A 22,148-nucleotide genomic window follows, 5' to 3' on the forward strand; every position below is an offset into this window, starting at 1 on the left:
AACGGGATTGAAATCATGGCTCTTAAACCTTTCCTGTGCACTGGGTTCACTTGGGGGCATCTCAGAATACCCTCACTGATGCCTGGGGCCCAGGTTCCGAATTGTTTTGATCCCATTGTTCTGGAGGGTGGTCAGGTCATCAAGATATTGAAAAGCTCTTGTGCGGATGCTGATGTCCATCCTAGGCTGAGACCACTCAGAGGACGGAGAGGGCTGAGGAGACAGACTTCTCTGACTGGAGGAGCTGCAGCCATCACTGGCCTTTTACTTAGAATCCTAGCAGGAGGGAGTCTGGTCATATCAACCTTGTCTCCTCTGATAGCTCCTGCAGATGAAACCATAGTTTATATACATTGTTCATGATTTCTTCTTCAGTTTCACATGCCTGAACATTGTCTGTATCTATCTACTCATCTGCTACTTTACCAGGAATAGACCTTTTAGCCTCCTTTGAGAGGGAGCTGGTGAGACACGAAAGGAACCGGCAGGAGCTGGCTAACGCGGAGAAGCTTTTCGATCTCCCGATCACCATGTACCCAGAGCTGCTCAAGGTGCAGAAGGAAGTGACCGGGCTGAAGCTGATTTACGGGCTCTACGAGGAGCTGAAGGTGAGTGCCCCGCAGCCTCGGGGCTCGCTGGCGGGACCTCTCTGCGGACTCGGGGGCCGCCATAGTGGGAGCCTGGGCAGAGTTTATAGAGACTCCCACTTTGGCTCTCAGGAAGAGGGGAAGGGGGGAGACTGCTGGTAGGTACGAGTGGGTGTTCTTTTGGGAGGATGAGAAAGCTGTGGGATGAGGTGGCGGTGATGGTTGCATGACACTGCTAATATGCTGGATGTCAGTGACTGCTATGCTTATTGCACTGGTTCAGATCTTCAACGTTACGTGTGTTGACCATACTAATGAAAAAGAAAACTCTTCAGGGGTCAGGGCTTTGTTAAGTCCTGGGGGGATCTTTAGATGGGAGTGAAAATTAAAAGTAGCAAATATATCATTTCCGTGCCTCTTTTTTTAAAAAAAGATATTTTTAAATCATTTTTTATTTTTTTAATTACAGTTGACATACAATATTATATTAGTTTCAGGTGTACACCCCAGTGATTAAACTTTATGTACTAAGTGATCGTCCTGATAAATCTCATACCCATCTGACACCATACTTAGTTATTCTAGTTTTTTTTTTTTTTTTTTTTTTACAGAGACAGAGAGAGAGTCAGAGAGAGGGATAGACAGGGACAGACAGACAGGAATGGAGAGAAATGAGAAGCATCAATCATCAGTTTTTCATTGCAACACCTTAGTTGTTCATTGATTGCTTTCTCATATGTGCCTTGACCGTGAGCCTTCAGCAGACTGAGTAACCCCTTGCTTGAGCCAGTGACCTTGGGTCCAAGCTGATAAGCCCGCGCTCAAGCGACCTCGGGGTCTCGAACCTGGGTCCTCTGCATCCCAGTCCAATACTCTATCCACTGTGCCACCTCCTGGTCAGGCAGTTATTCGAGTATTAATGATTCTGTTCCCTGTGCTATACTTTACATCTCTGTGACTATTCTGTGACAGCCAATTTGTTCTTTCTAATCCCTTTACTTTTTTCAGTAATTCCCCAATCCCCCTCCCATCTGACAACAGTCAAAATGTTCTCTGTGTCTGTGAGTCTGTTTCTGTTCTGCCTGTTCATTTCCTTTGTTTTTTAGATTCTGTTGTTCATAGTTATGTATTTATGACCATTTTATTATTCATATTTTTAACATTTTTTTGTTCTTGTCTCTATTATTATTCTATTTTATTGTATTTTTTGTTCTTCTTCTTAAAGACCCTTGAACATTTCATGTAATACTGGTTTGGAGGTGGTGAACGCCTTTAACTTTTTCTTGTCTGGGAAGCTCTCCATCTGTTCTTCTATTCTCAATGACAGCTTTGCTGGGTAGAGTAATCTTGGTTTGTAGGTCCTTGCTTTTCATCACTTTGAATATTTCTTGCGGCTCCCTTCGGGCTGCAAAGTTTCTGTTGAAAAGTCAGCTGACAGTGTTATGAGAGCTCCCTTGTAGGTAGCTAACGGCTTTTCTCTTGCTGCCATTAAGATTCTCTGTCTTTAACCTTTTGCATTTTAATCATGATGTGTCTTGGTGTGGGCCTCTCTGGGTTCATCTTGTTTGGGACTCTCTGTGCTTCCTGGACTTGTATGTCTGTTTCCTTCACCAGATGAGGGTAGTTTTCTGTCATTAGTTTTCAATTTACCACCTGGAAATGCTGAGGTCACCGGTTTGAAACCCTGGGCTTGCCTGGTCAAGGCACATATGGGAGTTGATGCTTCCAGCTCCTCCCCCCTGTCTTTCTCTCTTCTCTCTCTCTCTCTCTCTCTCTCTCTCTCCCTCTCTCTCTCCTCTCTAAAATGAATAAATAAAATTTAAAAAATTAAAAAAAAAAGAGTCCTAGTTTTCAATTTACCACTCTGTCTCTTCTCCTTCTGGCACCCCCATGATGTGAATGTTGGTGCCTTGAAGTTGTTCCAGAGACTCCTCATTTTTTTGGATTCTTTTTTCCTTCTGCTGATCCGATTGAGTGTTTTCTGCTTCCTTATCTTTCAAATGGCTGATTTGATTCTTAGCTTCATCCACTCAGTAGAGTTGATTCCCTGTAAGTTCTTCCTTTCAGTTAGTGTAGCCTTCATTTCTGACTGGCTCTTTTTTTATCGTTTCTATGTCCTTCTTCACTATGTTGAGGTTCTCACTAAGTTCCTTGAGCATTCTTATAACCATTGTTCTGAACTCTGTGTCTGGTAGTTTGCTTGCCTCCATTTTATTTAGTTTATTTTCTGGAGATTTCTCCTGTTTTTCCATTTGGAACTTATTTCTTTGTCTCCACAATTTGGCAGCTTCCATGTGTCTGTTTCTACATATCAGGTAGAGCTGCTATGTCTCCCGGATTTGGTAGAGTGGCCTTGTGTCATAGGTGGCACAGCCTCCGTGGGTAGGTGGGTGACAATACCTGAAAAGAAGTGAGCATGGGCCCTGGCCGGTTGGCTCAGTGGTAGAGCGTCGGCCTGGCGTGCAGGAGTCCCGGGTTCAATTCCCAGCCAGGGCACACAGGAGAAGCGCCCATCTGCTTCTCCACCCCTCCCCCTCTCCTCCCTCTCTGTCTCTCTCTTCCCCTCCCGCAGCCAAGGCTCCATTGGAGCAAAGATGACCCGGGCGCTGGGGATGGCTCCTTGGCCTCTGCCCCAGGCGCTAGAGTGGCTCTGGTCGCAACAGAGTGACGCCCCGGGGGGCAGAGCATCGCCCCCTGGTGGGCAGAGCGTCACCCCTGGTGGGCGAGCCTGGTGGATCCTGGTCGGGCGCATGCGGGAGTCTGTCTGACTGTCTCTCCCCGTTTCCAGCTTCAGAAAAATACAAAAAAAAAAAAAAGTGAGCATGACCAAGGGTTACGAACTTGTTCTCCCGGTCAAGCTACCCTCATGTTTCCGGTAAGGCGGTGTGTGTCTATTTGATGGGACTTTCTTATCCTTTTCCAGGTTGCAAAGGAAGAATGGTCTCAGACGCTCTGGATCAACCTGAATGTTCAGTTTCTCCAGGACGGGATTGATGGTTTTCTCAGGTCCCTGAGAAAGATGCCCCGGCAGGTCCGAAACTTGTCACCGGCCTACTATTTGGAAGCCAAAATGAAGGCATTCAAGGATTCGATTCCTCTGCTTCTTGACTTGAAGAACGAGGCCCTCAGGGAAAGGTTTGTTTTGTCCCATGCTAGCCAGGGTGAAACCTGGGGTTGGGGGGCAGAGGAGGACTCTCAGCGTCAGGTTTGTTTTTGCTCAGATCCGCTGACCAGGAACAAGGTCTCAGCCAGCAGCCATGCAGGCCTAGAAACAGGCATGTCATGTTTCTTGAATATTGTTTTTATGTAAACTTTCTATGAAATTTCGAACCACAAAGACTCTTTTTTAAACAACAGAAAAACAGCCACCCTGTCAGATGTAAAGTGTCATTTGCAGTTGCTTTATCCAAAGATTAAAAAAAAAAAAAAGAAATAGCAAGGGGTCTAGACCAGTACCATTCTGGAGAAACATGCGACCCACGTAAGTGATTTAAAATTTCCTGGCAGCTGCATTGAAAAAGTGAAAGAAAACAGGTGACATTGATTTTAGTTGTATATTTTAATTAACCCAATATATGCAAAATATTGCTTCCACATGTAATCGATCTGCAGTGTCATTCACAAAATAGTCCATGTTCTTAGAAAAGACATCGCAGTCCGGTGTGGGTTTTTCACTCACCACATCATTTAGTTTGGACTCCTCATATTCAGATGCTGTGGCTGCCGATTGGACAGAGCAGGTCTCCCTGGTTTTTTCTTTGTTTTCTTTTTAACGCAATAATCAGGTCTGGAGGAGGCGAGGAGAGCTTGCCTCCCCCTGTCTGTCCTCATTTGGACATGACTCCACACGGACGGGCATGAGTAGGAATTTGACATGCTCCTGTGTTCCTCCGTCCTGTTTCCCATGCGGGCAGAGAGTCACACGGCATCAGATGACTTTATTCTGCTCAGTGAGGACGTCATCCCCATTGGGGCTATCTGCCAGTCCCCGCTGGTTACAGCGGCAGGACCATCTTGCCGGATGTTTTCTGGGTTGAATTCTGGCAGCTGGTGGGATCTTGGGAAGCTTGGGGAGATTGTAATTCTGGCGATGTCCTCCCAAGTCCAGAACATTATGACAAGAACTGTTTATATAATAGGGTTGGGGGGCTTGGTGTTGTGATTTCAGTGAGAAGAAGTAAGTCCTTCATTAAATTCGGTCCACATAAAAATTTAGACGTTGACGCCTTTCAGGCACTGGAAGGAGCTTATGGACAAAACGGGGGTGTTCTTTGAGATGACTGAGACGTTCACCTTGGAAAATATGTTCGCCATGGAGCTCCACAAGCACACGGATGTTCTCAGCGAGATTGTGACAGCGGCCATCAAAGAGATTGCCATTGAGAAGGTGGGGCTGCGCTTGGCTGCGGAACCATAGAGAAATGGGAGCTGGTTATCACTCAGAGGGAAAGCGCTGGCTCTCGGGGTCGCTGTGTTTGAGTAACAAAGAATTCTGTGCTCTAGAAACAGAATCTCAGCCTCACTTAAAATTTTTTTATGGCCTTTAATGACAGTTTTATTATTTATTTATTTATTAGCCCTTTGAGTAGTGAGTTTTTTTTTCATGCTCGCTGACCCCTGGGAGTAGGTTTTTTTTTTTTTTTTCCAAAAAATGTAATTAGTTCCAGTTACAGTTTTATTAATTTAAAATCATGTTTGTTTGATAACCAATTTATGGAAATAAGAAGAACATACATTTGCCTTTTTTAAATGTTGCCTTACACATTTTAAAAAATAAATCGTACTCTGGATGGTAAGAAGGCACGAGGATGTGCATGAACGTTCGTACTACTCAAAGGGTTAAAGAAATAGTGGACATGCATGGGGGAAAACTAGAAAATGAGAAAATCACTCAAAATTTGTACCGCCTGAAGATCATTAACATTTTAGTGTGTATACTTTATCTCTAGAAAATGCACACGCACGTTTGGACACCTATGTATATGCACACATACATATACAGTGTGTCCGTAAAGTCATGGTGCACTTTTGACCAGTCACAGGAAAGCAACAAAAGACGATAGAAATGTGAAATCTGCACCAAATAAAAGGAAAACTCTCCAGTTTCATATCTATTCAGTGCAGTTCGATGTGGGCTCACGCACAGATTTTTTAGGGCTCCTTAGGTAGCTATAGCCTCTACAGACTCGTCACTGACTGATGGCCTACCAGAACAGGGTTTCTCCACCAAACTGCCGGTTTCCTTCAACTGCTTATCCCACCGAGTAGTTATTCCTATGTGGTGGTGCTTCGTTATAAATGCGCCGATATTCACGTTGCACTTTGGTCACGGATTCGAATTTAGCAAGCCACAGAACACACTGAACTTTCCTCTGTACCGTCCACATCTTGACTGGCATGGGCATGGGCTGCTCCGCTGTATACACATCATCCGTGCATGCTCACATGCTGCCACATCATCCTACAGAAACTGGGAGGGCTTTTATTTTTATTTGGTGCAGATTTCACATTTCTACCATCATTTGTTGCTTTCCTGTGACCTATCAAAAGTGCACCATGACTTTACGGACACACTGTATATGTACACAGACACCCACATGACAATATGTGTATACATATACACACCCATAAGCATACATGTATATATGTGTGTGTGTTTGTATACGCATACACATCAATATCGATAGGGTGTTTTTTAGAAAATAATCAGAAGTGGGCATATTATTCTGTAATTTGATTTCCTTACTTAACAGTAAACAGAGGTGCAGACTTTTGTGAGTGTACAGACCAGTGACAGGCCGGGCATCAGACCCTGGTCCTGGTTCTGGGAAGCTGAGTGGACGGGGCAAGCTCTCCTCTCTAGCCCCTGTTCCTGCCTCTGTACACGAGGGCAGTGAGAACCCCTCCCTCCCCAGGGTGCTAGGAGGATCCACGGAGATCGTGCGTGAACACACTTGCCTGGCACTTGGCGAGCCCTCGGTAAACAATGTCTCGGATCTCCACGGCAGGGCCTCTGCTCATTCAGAAAGCCAACCCAGACCCAGGGTTTACCAAAGGCAGGCTTGGGGGCGATTGTTGGGCTAGGGTTCTGTTTTCAGTTCTCCTTGAATCCCTGACCAGGCTGTGAAAGAAATCCTGGACACATGGGAAAGCATGAAGTTCACCGTGGTCAAGTACTACAAGGGCACCCAGGAGCGTGGCTACATCCTCGGGTCCGTCGACGAGATCGTCCAGACCCTCGATGACAACACTTGCAACCTGCAGAGCATCTCAGGAAGCAGATTTGTGGGGCCTTTCCTGCAAAGCGTGCACAAGTGGGAAAAAACGCTCTCTCTAATAGGGGAAGTCATTGAGGTGAGAGAGAAGACAAAGATGGCCAAGAGTCAGTTTTTAGTGGGAAAGAACCTTTACAGCTGCTGGGTGGGATGCGGTATGGGTTTTTTATTTTCTTTGTTAGTTAAAACTGTTTTAATTGACACAAAATTTATGTGACTATGAAACGAACTATTTAACATGTAAAGTCAGTGCCAGGACCACCTCTATCTCGTTCCAGAACATTTTCATTGCCTGCAATGCAAATTCTGTACCCACTGAGAGCAGTCACTCCCTACTCCTGTCTCTCTCCAGCCCCCCGCATCCACCAGGCCGCTTTCTGTCTCTGAGAATTGACCTGTTACAGACATTTCATTTAAGTGAAGTCATGCAACCTGTGCCCTTTTGTGCCCGGCTTCTCTCACTCAGCGTCATGCTCTCAGGGTTCACCTATGTTGTAGCAGGTCTCAGTGCTCCGTTCGTTTTTGTGGCTGAATCACATTCCGTTGTGTGGATAGGCCACATTTTATTTCGTTTGTTGATGGATACTTGGATCTTCCCAACTTTTGGCTGTTGTGAATAATGCTGCTGTGAACATTGCGTACCACTGTTTTTGAGTCCCTGTTTTCAGTGCCTTTGGGTCTCTACCTGGGAGTGGAATTGTGGGTCACACAGTACCAGATGAGAGTTTTGCATCAGTTTTTGCACGGTCTGTCCTTTGTGCCCCTGGGTCACAGGGCTCCAACCCCTGCGTACAACTAGAACCTTCCTTCCTGTCTGGGGCTGGTGTGCAGGGCTTTCTTTTGCTTTTGAGTGTGGCTGTGTATTTTTAAATATTTCTCTGTGCTTCCTCCTCCATCATCCTGGGTATTTGGGAAGGAGTCATCTTGCCTGGGGAAATCCTTTGACTGAGCTGGTTGGAACCTGTTCCAGGTTGGGGTCGGATTTTGCCACGCACCCATGCCGACGGTAGTATTGTGCCTCCACAGATTTGGATGCTGGTTCAGAGAAAGTGGATGTACTTGGAAAGCATCTTCATCGGTGGAGATATCAGATCGCAGCTTCCCGAGGAGGCAAAGAAGTTTGACAAAATTGACAAAGTGTTTAAAAGGGCAAGTGGCTGGCTTCTATTTTAGTCCTGAAATGAGTGGCTGGAGGTGCTTCTGTACTTTCATGTGGTACTGTCTGTTCGTAGCTTCTGACATTTTTCTGTTGTTAAATACGACCTTAATCTGTTGAGGAAAGATTTCTGTTTGATCTATAGCTGCTGGTATATGGCACTTTTTAATATTTACATATTTTTATTATAAAAGTAACACTTGGTTTAAAAAAAAAATCTGGGCCCTGGCTGGTTGGCTCAGTGGTAGAGCATCGGCCCGGTGTGTGGATGTCTTGGGTTCAATTCCTGGTCAGGGCACACAGAAGAGGCGCCCATCTACTTCTCCATCCTTCTCCCTTCTCTCTTTCTCTCTCTCTCTCTCTCTATCTCTCTTCCTCTCCCGTAGCCATGGCTCAAAAGGTTTGAGCAAGTTGGCCCCAGGCACTCAGGATGGCTCCATAGCTTCCACCTCAGACACTAAGAAGAGCTTGGTTGCTGAGCAATGGAGCAATGCCCCAGATGGGCAGAGCACTGCCCCATAGACGGCTTGCTGGGTGGATCCCAGTCGGGGCACATGTGGGAGTCTTTCTGCCTGCCTCTCTGCATCTCACTAAATAAAAAAAAAACAACTGGAGAATGTAGAAAAGTAGAAAATGTATATCTTTCATAGTTCTTTCATGGTTCTATCACCTGAATGTGGCCACATTCATGTCATATTTGTAAAATCTTTTTTTGTGTATACAGGTAAAAAAAAAACAATTACTATGATATTTTGTGTAACTTTCTTTCTTATAATTTTCTCTTACTATTAGGAGAAATGTATTCCGTGTAATGAAACCATCTGAGAAAATATTTTAGTACCTTTATAGACTTGCCTGGGCTTGACATTCTTTTAGTTGATTATCGTCTAGTAACTGGACATCTTGTTTGAACTGGAATTCTTTGCTTTCATAAATAATTTGTGGGTTTGTATCTAATGCTTTCCCCACATTTAGAATGAATATTTTATGATAGACTGTCAGAAAGTAAATTGCCTGTCAAAGGGTGTGCCCGTCTTAAAGCCCTTTCCAGAAAGGATGCGCTCTGTCCACGCTGCCATCGGCCCTTTGTGAGATGCTAGCCCAGGCTGCCCTACCTCCAGGCCCGGCACCTGCTGCTTGCCGATGCTGTGTGCTGTTACAGGTGGTCAGGTCACAGCTGGGTCTCCTGTGTCCATTAGAGTTACAATTTTTCCTTATCCAGTGGCATAAGTGCTTTAAATAAGAACTTTAAAGACATTACGCTAATTCCTATTCATTACAGAAGGATTTAAAAATCACACACACACACACACACACACACACACACACAAAGCCAGCAATCTCACGCCCAACATGACCATTTGAACAGTTTAGCATGTATCTTTCCAGATTTTGCTGGAACATAGGAATAGGTATATAAATAAGTATTTTCCCAAAAAATAGAGTCACTGAAAAAAACCAAGGATTGGTTATTTAAAATGTAACGTCTTTTTTTAAATTAATTTATTTATTTATTCATTATTAGAGAGGAGAAACAGAGAGGGAGAGAGGAGAGAGAGACAGAGAGAGAGAAGGGGGGAGGAGCTGGAAGCATCAACTCCCATATGTGCCTTGACCAGGCAAGCCCAGGGTTTTGAACTGGCGATCTCAGCATTTCCAGGTAGATGCTTTATCCACTGCGCCACCACAGGTCAGGCAAATGTAACGTCTTTGACATGTATTTCCAGAAATTAACACCTAACCATCTAATAAAATCGTTATCACAGCAGATGATTGACTTAGTCCTCTATTGTTGGACGTTTAGGCTATTTCCGTTCCTTTCCCCCCATTATAAAGAGTGCTGTAGTGAGGATTCTGGTCCATACAAATTGCTCAGAGTGGAGTTGCTGGCCTAATTCATTCAGCAGATGTTGATTGTGAGCCTCCTCCGTGCAGGCACAATTGTAGGTCAGTGAGTAAGAGAGAAAAATCTACCCGGGCAGCTGACGTTGGAAATAAGCACATTGTATATAGCGTGTTAGAAGATGCTAAGGATATGCTTAAACATTTAACAGCTTTTGCCACATTGACCTCCCCAAGGACTGTGGTTCTGTGTGTGTGTGTGGGGGGGGGGGGAGGGGAGTGTCAGTTTTTCTATGTTGTGCCCAGGACCCCAGCAGGTGCCTGTCCGGGACAGGCATGATGCGCCGGCCGCCCTGGCCTGACCCCTGTCCTCTTGACTTTGTCCAGATCATGGGCGAGACCTTGAAAGACCCCGTGATCAAGAGGTGCTGTGAGGCCCCAAACCGCTTCAGCGACTTGCAGCACATCAGCGAGGGCCTGGAGAAGTGCCAGAAGAGCTTGAACGACTACTTAGACTCCAAGAGGAATGCCTTCCCCAGGTTCTTCTTCATCTCCGACGACGAGCTGCTCAGCATCCTGGGCAGCAGCGACCCGCTCTGCGTGCAGGAGCACATGATCAAGGTCGGCCCTGGCCTCCTGGGGGAGGCGGGGAGTGCGTGTCCCTGCGTGGGCTCTCCAGCTGTGGGGTGTTTCACCTGAGTTCCCTGTGCAGTCTAGTTCAACCCGGAGGTTTCAGACTCGAGTGCTGGGATTTTATTTGAAACATAAATCTGATGGAACCCACTGTGGTCTGAAATGACCCCGAGGGCTCAGCTGCCATATGTCACCGTTTTCCTACAGTCCAAAAAAATCACGCTTTCTGAGAAACTCAATTCAGAACTACAGAAAGACAAATGTAATAAGCAGAGGGGCAGGACCAGGTGGCGCTTCAGCACCTGGACTCGGGGGCCACGTGGCCTGGGTCCTAATCCGGGCTCCGCACGGGCTGGCTGTGTTGCAGATGTTTGACAACATAGCATCGCTGAGGTTCATGGACGGGGACAGTGGAGAAAAGCTGGTGTCCGCCATGATTTCAGCAGAAAGGGAGGTCCTGGAGTTCCGGAAGACCGTGCGGGCCGAGGGCCGCGTGGAGGACTGGATGACGGCGGTTCTGAAGGAGATGCGGAGGACGAACCGGCTGGTCACCAAAGAGGCTATCTTTAGGTACTGCGAGGACAGGAGCAGGTAAGTGAGGCGGCACGTGTGAGCGGATAGGACTTCGTCATATTAACAGTTGTGACAGATGGACCGGCCTCCCAAATGAGATTTTCTTTTCTTGAAATATCTGTTTTCAAAGGATCATCTGGTCCAGCACTTTTCAAAGTGTGGCCCCTGGACTGGGAACACGTTAGAAACACAGCTCCCTGGGGTGCCCATTCTTTCACCAGGCACCCCTCTACCTTCGTGCGCGGACCTGTCGCTTCGGAGTAGTGGAAATGAGTGTGTTAGTTTATTTGAGCCGGCATGTTTTGGCATCGCCGGGGAGACGGGTGCCAGTGGTAGCACCAGAAGGTACCCAGTGTCCTGGGATTTGCCGAACACCATCCATGTTGGTCTTAGCTCTGCCCTGGATCACTTTGTTTTCTCTGCTCACATTGCTTCCCCCTCTCAGAGTGACTTGTGTTGCACGGTGACCGTGTGTGAAGAGACAGCACAAGCCATCCTCCCCATCGGCGTGTATGACTTTGACCAGGTGGGTGAGGACTGGAGAGAGTAGCGAGTGATGTTTGGGAAGCTGTAACCAGCAAACCTTGGAGGTGTGGTCGAGGTTATTACAGTTTTTGTTGAAATTTTTTAGAAAATTCAAAACTTTTTGTAATTCTGAAAATCTATGGAGACATATTTTTAAAGCGATCTGGCATCTTCCTACACATGCACCTGCCCCTTGTGTGTGTGCGTGTGTATGTGTGTGCATGTGCGTACGTGTGTGTTGGTCTGTATTTTATTGTCTCTGCAGAAGAGTTTTACCATCATTTACTTGCCCGATGCTTTTACTTTGCCTGCCCTGTTCCGGATCAAAGAAACACGTTCTTCATGGGACTGTTTTCGGTACCTGGCAACAATCCCGTAAAGGTGTGCTTCTCCTTTAGAGTCGACTGGATGCTCCTATTCCAAGGGATGGTGGTGCTGGCCGCCAGCCAGGTGTGGTGGACCTGGGAGGTGGAGGATGTCTTCCGCAAACTGAAGGCAGGGGAGAGGCCCGCCATGAAGAGCTACGGCAGGAAGATGCACCGGCAGATTGACGAGCTGGTCACCCGGATCACCACGCCCCTGAGCAAGAACGACCGGAAGAAGTACAACACCGTGCTCATCATCGACGTGCATGCCAGGGACATAGTGGATTCTTTCATACGGAGCAGGTCAGGACCTTCCCAGGCACTGGCCTCTCCACATGTGTGCTTGGTCTCTCTCACCATGTCTCCTGCCCCCTGCATGTCCACGTTCACCTCCGCCACATCCTTCTCCTCCTCACTCCCCCCTTGTGTCCTGCCATCCAGCATTGTCGAGGCCCGGGAGTTCGAGTGGGAAAGTCAGCTGCGCTTTTACTGGGACCGTGAACCGGACGAACTGAACATCCGTCAGTGCACGGGCACCTTCAGCTATGGCTACGAGTACATGGGGTTGAACGGGAGATTGGTCATCACACCCCTCACCGACCGGATCTACCTGACTCTGACGCAGGTGACTGCTTATCAGGCTCTTGTGATTATCACTGACCTATGGTCGTGCGTGTTTTCTTTCTTTCTTTTTTTTTGTATTTTTCTGAAGCTGGCAACGGGGAGAGACAGACAGACTCCCGCATGCGCCCGACCGGGATCCGCCCGGCACGCCCACCAGGGGGCGACGCTCTGCCCACCAGGGGCGATGCTCTGCCCCTCCGGGGCGTCGCTCTGCCACGACCAGAGCCACTCTAGCGCCTGGGGCAGAGGCCAAGGAGCCATCCCCAGCGCCTGGGGCATCTTTGCTCCAATGGAGCCTCGGCTGCGGGAGGGGAAGAGAGAGACAGAGAGGAAGGAGGGGGTGGGGGTGGAGAAGCTTCTCCTATGTGCCCTGGCCGGAAATCGAACCCGGGTCCCCCACACGCCAGGCTGACGCTCTACCACTGAGCCAACTGGCCAGGGTTGTGCGTGTTTTCTAAGCGTAACTGTGGTGATTGTGCTGACTGGTGTTTTCCCAAAAATTCATGTCCACTCAGAACCTCAGAATGTGACCTTACTTAGAAATAGGGTCTTTGCAGATTTAATTACTTAAGCAATGGGATGAGACCATCCTGGACTAGGGCCCTAAATCTAGTGACTGGTGTCCTCGTAAGAGCAGGAAAGGTCACAGAGATCCAGGGAAGGTGATGTGAAGGTGGAGGCTGGGGTAGGACTGATGCAGTCAGAGCCACAGAGCGCTCGGAGCCACCAGAAGCAAAGAAAGGTCCTTCCTGGCATCTTTGGAGGGAGTGTGGTCCTGCCAACACCTTGATTTCAGACTCTGGCCTCTAGAAGGTGAACAAATGCAGTTTTGTTACTTTAAACCTCCCAGATTGTAGTAGTTTCGTGGTAGCCCCAGGAAGCTAATGCCAATAGTAAGGGTGTCATTGTTTAAAAACCTATCAAGGAGTTTCAGTTTGGAACATCACCCACTTGCCACCTTTGGAGATCGAGCTGTTGCAAGTTCAGGCGGCCCCTAGAGCCACACTCAACACTCAGCAATTTGCTACAAGGGCTCACAGCACTCAGTGCAGCTATCGAGGTCATGGTTATGGTTTATCACAGCCGAAGGACAGAGACCAAAGTCATCAGTAGGAAAAGGCATGGGACAGGCCCTGGGAGACCGGACAGGATCTTCAGGCACCCCACCCCACCCCAGTATAGCCACGCAGATAGCACTGTGTCTTCCAACAGTGCGGTGGCAGCATGTAGGACGTACTGCCCCCGGCGAGGCCCCGGGGTTTTAATGGGGACAGGTGTGGACGTGATGATTACCTGGAGGCTGACCTGCATCTCCAGTGTAGCCCAGAAATCAGGCTGATACCACATGGCCCCAGTACCCCACCATCAATCACATTGTTAGACTCTCCTGCGTGGCCCAAGGTCCCCAGAGAAACAAGGACACTTCTTGGGCAGGACGTTCCAAGAGCTTAGAGTTCAGGTTGTAGGATCTGGAGACGGGGCCAAACCTTTCTGTGGCCAGGATTACTGCTTTACTACAGAAGATGTGCATGTGTCGATGAGCCCCTGCTCTGGGCATTGTCCTCAGGGTAGGCACAGCACCCAGCATGTCGCTTAGTGCCTGGTACACTGGTCCCTATATAATGGGCAGGGGGTCAGTAGAGATTAATGGAAAAACAGAAATGTTAAACATGATGACTGTCAGGAAAGGTGAGTGTGACCTTGTTCATCGCCACCCCGGTAAACTGGGAAAGGACAGCTGCTCCCTCACGTGAGTCAGACAGCACACGCTTTGCATTTGGCTTATTACAGGCACTGTCCATGTACCTCGGGGGGGCCCCTGCCGGCCCAGCAGGCACTGGCAAAACCGAGACCACCAAGGACCTGGCCAAAGCCTTGGGCTTGCTCTGTGTTGTAACCAACTGCGGTGAAGGCATGGATTACAAAGTAAGTCCTTGGCGTCCCCCTCCGGTACCATCTCTTTGGGCAGAGAGTGAACCTGGGGCCCAGCAGGAAGGGGCTCACCTCCTGTACTTGCGAACGATGACATGGGGACAGCTGGGAGGATGTGGAAGGAAACCTTCCGCCAGCACAGTCTTGGGACTGGCAGGTGTTGGCTCTGTGAGCAGCATGTAGAGCAAGGGTTGTGAACTGGAATGCCCCAGCGTCGGGTGGACAGGGAGTGAAGCGGCCAGTGGCTGCCAGCCGTGGGGAGGCTGGTGGGGGAGGGGGGAGCAGCGCTCGGTCTGCAGGGGGGCTGCCGCTCAGCCTTGCTTGCCTGTTGCCACGTGGAAAAGTGGGCCCAGTGTTTCTATATTTTCCAGTATTTCAAGAAAACACCAGAAAGCTGGAGTTTTCCATCAAAATTCTTAATTTTATAAAATCCTGTGAATGGGAGGTGGCCCGTGACATGGCAGTGTGTCACCTGCAGTTTTAAAAATGGAAATTGCCCGTGTCCTGAGGTGTCTCCTGTTTCTAGGCCGTCGGGAAGATCTTCTCGGGCCTGGCGCAGTGTGGCGCCTGGGGCTGCTTCGACGAGTTCAACCGCATCGACGCCTCCGTGCTGTCAGTCATCTCATCCCAAATTCAGACAATCCGGAACGCTCTGATCCATCAGCTCACCACGTTCCAGGTGAGGGGCCGTGTGGGGCCCGCCCATCACGTTTCCAGGATGGGCACTCGCCGATCACCCCGGAAACATCGGATGGTGGGCTCTTTCCAGACCAGCCTCCTCATCAGTGATTTTTTGTTTTCTAATTGAGATGGTTGGGTTTCCCAGAATTGTCAGCAGCTTTGGTGATTCAGAGCTTCAAGCTAACCCCAGACACATGGCCGGTAGCCTGACCCCCCTCTGCCCTGTCTTCCTTCAGTTTGAAGGGCAGGAGATCTCACTGGACTCACGAATGGGCATCTTCATCACCATGAACCCTGGCTACGCGGGCCGCACGGAGCTGCCCGAGTCGGTGAAGGCGCTTTTCCGGCCGGTGGTGGTGATCGTGCCTGACATGCAGCAGATCTGCGAGATCATGCTCTTCTCCGAGGGTTTCCTCGGGGCCAAGGTGAGCTGGGGGGCCGAGCAGGGGCGTCCCATCCCCGCCCTGTGGCCGCCCTCAAACTGGAGGGTTGGGATGTTTCCGTCTTGTGGGACTTTTACACGGTTTCTGCTTTGTCTCTCTCCTCTTCCTTTCTCTCTTTTTAAAATTATAACTTTTAATTTGTAATAATTTGACTCATAAGAAGTGGCAGTGATAGTGCAGTTTTCAGCTTCCCCCACACGTAGCGCCTCACGTCTCCACGCAGAAGCATGTGGCAGGATCGGGAGCCCGGCACAGGCGGTTGCCTCGGGCACAGACGTGCTTTGGACTCCCCTGGGCTTTACGTGCTCTCTCTGGTGTGTGTGTACCACATGTGTAAAGTAACCAGCACCACAGTCAGGACATGGAACTGTCCCCCAGTTACCCCTTCACAGTCACTCCCTTCCCCAGCTCTAACCCCTGGCCATCACCAGTCATTCTCTACACTACAGTGGTCACTCCGAGAATCTTCTGATGCAGTCCTTTTTTTTTTAAGATTTTATTTGTTCATTTTAGGGGAGAGAGAGAGAGAAGGAAGGAGGAGCAGGAAGCATCAACTCCCATATGTGCCTTGACCAGGCAAGCCTGGAGTTTCAAACCAGCGACCTCAGTGTACCAGGTCGATGCTTTATCCACTTTCGCATTTCACTCCTATACACGAATCATACTGTGTCAACTCTTTGAGGGCTTTCACTTAGCCTCATACGCTTGAGAGTATGTGGCTTTAATATAGATATATAAGGTCTACCGGAAAATTCTGTTCATTTCTGGAATAAAACAAAATACAAATTTTTCTTACCGCCAATAAACTTTATTAAATAATATATTTTCACACCAATCCTATCTTCTGAATATGGTCCGAAATGGTTTGCTGAGCTGAATTAAGCTTTTCTGCGATCTCCGATGTTGTCAGAAAAGGATCTTGCTCCAACATGGTCTTAACAACATCGTCATCGATCAAAGATGGTCGCCCAGAACGTGGCTTATCAGAAAGGTTGAAATCACCTGTTTCGAATTTTTCGAACCATCTTCTGCATGTCCTTTCAGAAACTGTACCTTCACCAAACACTTTCAATAAATTTCTACAATCTACATGCTTCTGTAGCATTTCTTCCTTGTGAAATTCGTATACAATACAGTGGCGTAAATGAACTTTGTCAGTAGCCATGGGTACACTATCGCTTCATACATAAGACTAACGTGAATCAACTTTGTTTTAGTTAATTTGCTACGTCAGTATGTATACATTAAGTGATAAAAATAGAGAGGCATACATGTGCCAAATAAACATGTGCTTACTTGTTGTGATAGAAACAGACAGAACTTTCCAGTAGACCATATAAATATATATATATCTCCTTTATCATTGTTTAAAACATGTATAAAATATGCACATTTTTATAGAAGATTCTGGAAAAGGTACAAAGTAGCAAATACTTTAACATAAAGGATTGTTAGGTTGCTTTTCTACATTTAAAAAAATTTTAAGATTTTTAAAATTGATTTTATAGAGAGAGGAGGTTGGGGAAGTGAGAAGCATCAACTCATAGTTGCTTCTCTTTAGTTTGTCATTGATTGCTTATTATATGTGCCTTGACTGGGTAAGCCTGGGGTTTTGAACTGGCGACCTCAGCATTCCAGGTCGATGCTTTATCCACTGTGCCACCACAGGTCAGGCACTCTTCTGCATTTTTAAAAAAGGGTCTTACTGCCTGTTAGGTTGTCCAGATTTTGAGCTAGCATTGTGAGGCCCGTGAGTCTTGCTTTTTGTGAGCCAGATCCCTGTGGCATCCTCAGGGACCAGCAGGCTCTGTGTCCTTGATGTGGTCGAGGTGGCTGAGTGGCCCTCCAACACGGTCACAGGAGAAGCCTTCACCATATGTTTAGGTCACAATAAACAGGAAGCATAGTTTTGGAGTGTGAGCACCATGGGTTAAAATGTTGAAGCAGTTAAGATTTCCCTTAGCTTCCAAGGTTAGTCACCAGATTTTGGTAAGGCTGCTGTTCTTTTAAATCAGTCCTTAATTTATCATTGTTAAAAGTGAAGGACCCGGCCCTGGCCAGTTGGCTCAGTGGTTGAGCGTTGGCCTGGCCTGTGGAAGTTCTGGGTTTGATTCCTGGTCAGGGCACACAGGATAGGCGCCTATCTGCTTCTCCGCCCTTCCCCCTCTCCTTTCTCTCATCTCTCTCTTCCCCTCCTGCAGCCAAGGCTCCACTGGAGCAAAGTTGGCCCAGGTGCTGAGGATGGCTCCATGGCCTCTGCCTCAGGAGCTAGAATGGCTCCAGTTGCAGAGGAGCAATGGCCCAGATGGGCAGAGCATCGCCCCCTGGTGGGCATGCTGAGTGGATCCCAGTCGGGGTGCATGTGGAAGTCTGACTGCCTTCCCACTTCTAAATTCGGGGGGGGGGGAGTGAAGGACCCATCCTAGTACTTCTGTCGGAGGCAAGACTTGCTTGTTTGTAGTGCAACTTCGTCTGAACGCCTTTGGCCATTTTCTTTATTTTCCCTCTCCTTCGATCCTGAAAGACTCTGGCCAAGAAGATGACTGTCCTTTACAAGCTGGCGCGGGAGCAGCTCTCCAAGCAGCATCACTATGATTTTGGACTCCGAGCCCTGAAGTCGGTGTTGGTCATGGCCGGTGAGCTGAAGAGAGGTTCTTCCGAACTGAAAGAGGTAGGGGGCCATGTGCGTTTGGTCGGGATGGAGATGACGGAGCACAGTTCTGTGCTCAACAGAATGTTCTAGTCTTAGCTGTCATTTCATTTGGTTGCCTGTCCTTAATTTACTGTTGTCCCCTAATTTGACTGATTGCTGTAAGGTCAAGTTCATCATCTTCACAGAACCAAGCTGCGATGCTTCCACCGCTGTGGGATGGTGGGGTGGGATAAACACAGTTCTCGCAAAAGCGGGAGCGTGAGTCCTTTTTCCTCTTTGCGGTCAACGCGAGAGGTGTGGTTGTGTTTCTTGGGCACAGAACTGACTGGGAAGGACGGTTCAGTCAGTGCTGCCCCTGCGTTTCCTTAGAGACTGCACTTGAAATGTTCTGTTTTATTTTCTCTATAAAATTGCACTTTATATTTTGTAAGAGGATTTCTGGACTGGCCCTGGGTCTTTTGGAAACAGCTTTGAAGACGCCTGTGTTTTGTTCTGTCCAGGACGTGGTGCTGATGAGAGCTCTTCGCGACATGAACCTGCCCAAGTTCGTCTTTGAAGATGTCCCTCTCTTTCTTGGCTTGATCTCCGATCTGTTTCCCGGGCTAGACTGCCCACGCGTTCGCTACCCCAGCTTCAACGACGCGGTTGAACAGGTGCTTGAGGAGAGCGGCTTCATTGTCCTGCCTATCCAGGTAAAAGCCTGCCAAAAGCCAGAGTTCCGCCACCTCTTCTGTGTCCTCTCATTTCCTTTAGGGATTTTTTTTTTTAATTGTGGCAAGGTACAGGTAACATAAAACTTATCATCTTAACCATTTTTCAGTGCACAGTTCAGTGGCATTAAGTGCACTCACTGATGTGCAGCCGTCACCGCCACTGTCTACAGAACCATTTCACCTCTGCCAGCGGCAACTCTGTCCCCGTCGAGCACTGACTCCCACCTGTCCCTCTGCCAGCGGCAACTCTGTCCCCGTCGAGCACTGACTCGCACCTGTCCCTCCGCCAGCGGCAACTCTGTCCCCGTCGAGCACTGACTCGCACCTGTCCCTCCGCCAGCGGCAACTCTGTCCCCGTCGAGCACTGACTCGCACCTGTCCCTCCGCCAGCGGCAACTCTGTCCCCGTCGAGCACTGACTCGCACCTGTCCCTCCGCCAGCGGCAACTCTGTCCCCGTCGAGCACTGACTCGCACCTGTCCCTCCGCCAGCGGCAACTCTGTCCCCGTCGAGCACTGACTCGCACCTGTCCCTCCGCCAGCGGCAACTCTGTCCCCGTCGAGCACTGACTCGCACCTGTCCCTCCGCCAGCGGCAACTCTGTCCCCGTCGAGCACTGACTCCCACCTGTCCCTCCGCCAGCGGCAACTCTGTCCCCGTCGAGCACTGACTCGCACCTGTCCCTCCGCCAGCCCCCGGAGCAGCGCCCCCCTCTCTGTCTGTGGCTCCGAGCACTCCCATACCTCACATCAAGGGAGCCGCACAGTCTCCACCCTTCTGCGTCTGGGGCATTTCACTTAGCACAGTGTCCCAGGGTCATTCACTTTCCAGCAGTGGGGAGAATTGCCTGCTTTATTGCGGCTGAATACTATTTCATTGTGTGGATGGACTACCTTCCAGTTTTGTTCGTTTGCTTGTTTTGCATAATATAATCAGGTAACTGAAGTATTTTGTTTTGGGGCTCAACTATCCAAGGTGCTCTCTCCAGCTCATCTTTCTTCCTCTGCCAGTTTCACCAAAAATCTAAATGAGACATTGTCAGTAGGAGTTTGATCACCTGAAGCCTGTAAAATGGTATATGTTGTCATGAAGCCAAAAATTATTGCCAAAGTGTTCTGCGGGCCCAGGGCGGCTGCCTCTGGTCAGGGCACCTCGGGGCATCAGGCTACTCAGCGACCTCCAGCTTGGGCAGGGGGCACTGACCTTGACATTTTCCTTCGGAGGCAGTTGTTTAAGAAGATGTGTTTTCTGCAGACAGTGTGCAGTGGTTCAGCCGGTGTGGAAACCAGTCTGTGGTTCCTCAGAAAGTGAAACATAGAGTTACCGTGTGACCCAGCAGGTCCACTCCTAGGCATGTCCCCAAGGGAAATGAGAAGCTGTGTCCACACAGAAACTTGCATGTGAATGTTTATGGCAGCATTGTTCATAAGAGCCCAAAAAAATGGAAACAATGCAAATGTCCATGAGAGGATGAAATAGGATAAGCAAAACGTGCTCCAGCCACACAGTGGAATATCACACAGCCATGAAGAGGAATGAGGCACTGACTCCTGCCACAACGTAGGTGAACCTTGAGAACGTAATGCTGCGTGAGAGAATCCAGACACCAAAGGTGTCGTATTTATCGGATGGTTCCACTGATGCCCTTCCATCTATATGTTGAGGATGGGAAAATCATAGAGACAGGAAGTGGATTAGGGTGGCAGGGGCCGGAAGAAACAGGCTTGGGACAGGGGACTAATGAGTACGGGGTTTCAGGGGAAAGGAGTGATGGAAACGTAAGATTGAATGTGCTGCCTGTTCCACAACCTTTTGGACCTACTAAAAATCATCAAATTGTACACTTTTTTTTTTTTGTACTTTTCTGAAGCTGGAAACGGGGAGGCAGACAGACAGACTCCCGCATGCACCTGACCGGGATCCACCTGGCATCCACCCGGCATGCCCACCAGGGGGTGATGCTCTGCCCAGCTTGGGGCTTCGCTCTGCCGCAATCAGAGCCACTCTAGCACCTGAGGCAGAGGCCACAGAGCCATCCTCAGCGCCCGCGCAAACTTTGCTCCAGTGGAGCCTTGGCTGCAGGAGGGGAAGAGAGAGACAGAGAGGAAGGAGAGGGGGAGGGGTGGAGAAGCAGATGGGCGCTTCTCCTGTGTGCCCTGGCCGGGAATCGAACCTGGGACTCCTGCATGCCAGGCCGACGCTCTACCACTGAGCCAACCGGCCAGGGCCGAATTGTACACTTTTAATGGATGAATTGTATAATATGTGAACTAGAGCTCAATGAAGCTTTTGTTTTTGTTTTTGTTTTTTAAAAAAGATGTGTTTTGCTCTGGCTGGGTAGCTCAGTTGGTTAGAGCATCATCCCAATATGCCAAGGATCCCCAGTCAGGGCACCTATGCACAGATCGCCAGTGAATGAATAAATAAATAAAACAACAAATTGATGTTTTTCTCTTTGTCTCTCTCTCTCTCTCTCTCTCTCTCTCTCTCTCAAATCTAGAAATAAAAAAAAAAAAAAAAAAAAAAAAAGCTGTGTTTTAACCCAGCTGCGAATTTTGTTCCGCAGGTGGATAAAGTTGTCCAGTTGTACGAGACCATGTTAACCCGCCACACGACCATGGTGGTGGGGCCCACGGGCGGGGGCAAGTCCGTGGTCATTAATGCTCTGTGTCAGGCCCAGACCAAGTGAGTATGACCTCTGCGGGAGGCCTGGCGGCTGGGTGGGTTTACAGCAAGGCTGGAGGGGTGTTACCCATCCCTCACTGCTCTCTGATTCCCTGGGAGGCTACGTCTGTCCTCAGCACCCCTTTAAATGCATCACATCTTTGCTCGTCTCATTAATGGTTTATTCAGAATATTTTGGAAGACCAGACAATGGCTCTTTGGTGCACCAGACTGAATGGGTTTGTATGTGAAACGAGTGTTTTACAGACTGTCTAATAAGGACATTTTAAAAAGTAACTGAAGTCACATTTTCTCAGTGTTCGGACTGCTCTTTTAAAATCAGTCAGGAGCCCTGGCTGGTTGGCTCAGCGGTAGAGCGTCGGCCTAGCGTGCGGAGGACCCGGGTTCGATTCCCGGCCAGGGCACACAAGAGAAGCGCCCATTTGCTTCTCCACCCCTCCGCCGCGCTTTCCCTCTCTGTCTC

The 22,148-nt window shown here is 48.7% G+C and overlaps 1 protein-coding gene across 1 annotated transcript in view; it reads left to right on the forward strand.

Annotated features, from left to right (window-relative positions):
- The window catches only part of DNAH10 (dynein axonemal heavy chain 10), a 135,871-nt gene that overhangs the window by 69,256 nt on the left and 44,467 nt on the right, over nucleotides 1–22,148 (forward strand). The window contains exons 24-38 of the mRNA XM_066260762.1: nucleotides 430–608; nucleotides 3,511–3,722; nucleotides 4,821–4,974; nucleotides 6,708–6,941; nucleotides 7,889–8,011; nucleotides 10,248–10,481; nucleotides 10,861–11,084; nucleotides 11,990–12,259; nucleotides 12,398–12,581; nucleotides 14,372–14,506; nucleotides 15,039–15,191; nucleotides 15,430–15,618; nucleotides 18,161–18,307; nucleotides 18,790–18,981; nucleotides 21,567–21,685. Coding sequence (XP_066116859.1) covers nucleotides 430–608; nucleotides 3,511–3,722; nucleotides 4,821–4,974; nucleotides 6,708–6,941; nucleotides 7,889–8,011; nucleotides 10,248–10,481; nucleotides 10,861–11,084; nucleotides 11,990–12,259; nucleotides 12,398–12,581; nucleotides 14,372–14,506; nucleotides 15,039–15,191; nucleotides 15,430–15,618; nucleotides 18,161–18,307; nucleotides 18,790–18,981; nucleotides 21,567–21,685 — 2,749 coding nt within the window. The remainder of the gene's footprint in view (nucleotides 1–429; nucleotides 609–3,510; nucleotides 3,723–4,820; nucleotides 4,975–6,707; nucleotides 6,942–7,888; nucleotides 8,012–10,247; nucleotides 10,482–10,860; nucleotides 11,085–11,989; nucleotides 12,260–12,397; nucleotides 12,582–14,371; nucleotides 14,507–15,038; nucleotides 15,192–15,429; nucleotides 15,619–18,160; nucleotides 18,308–18,789; nucleotides 18,982–21,566; nucleotides 21,686–22,148) is intronic.

Source organism: Saccopteryx bilineata, chromosome 2, assembly GCF_036850765.1.
Source record: "Saccopteryx bilineata isolate mSacBil1 chromosome 2, mSacBil1_pri_phased_curated, whole genome shotgun sequence".
Classification (NCBI taxonomy): Eukaryota; Metazoa; Chordata; class Mammalia; order Chiroptera; family Emballonuridae; genus Saccopteryx; species Saccopteryx bilineata.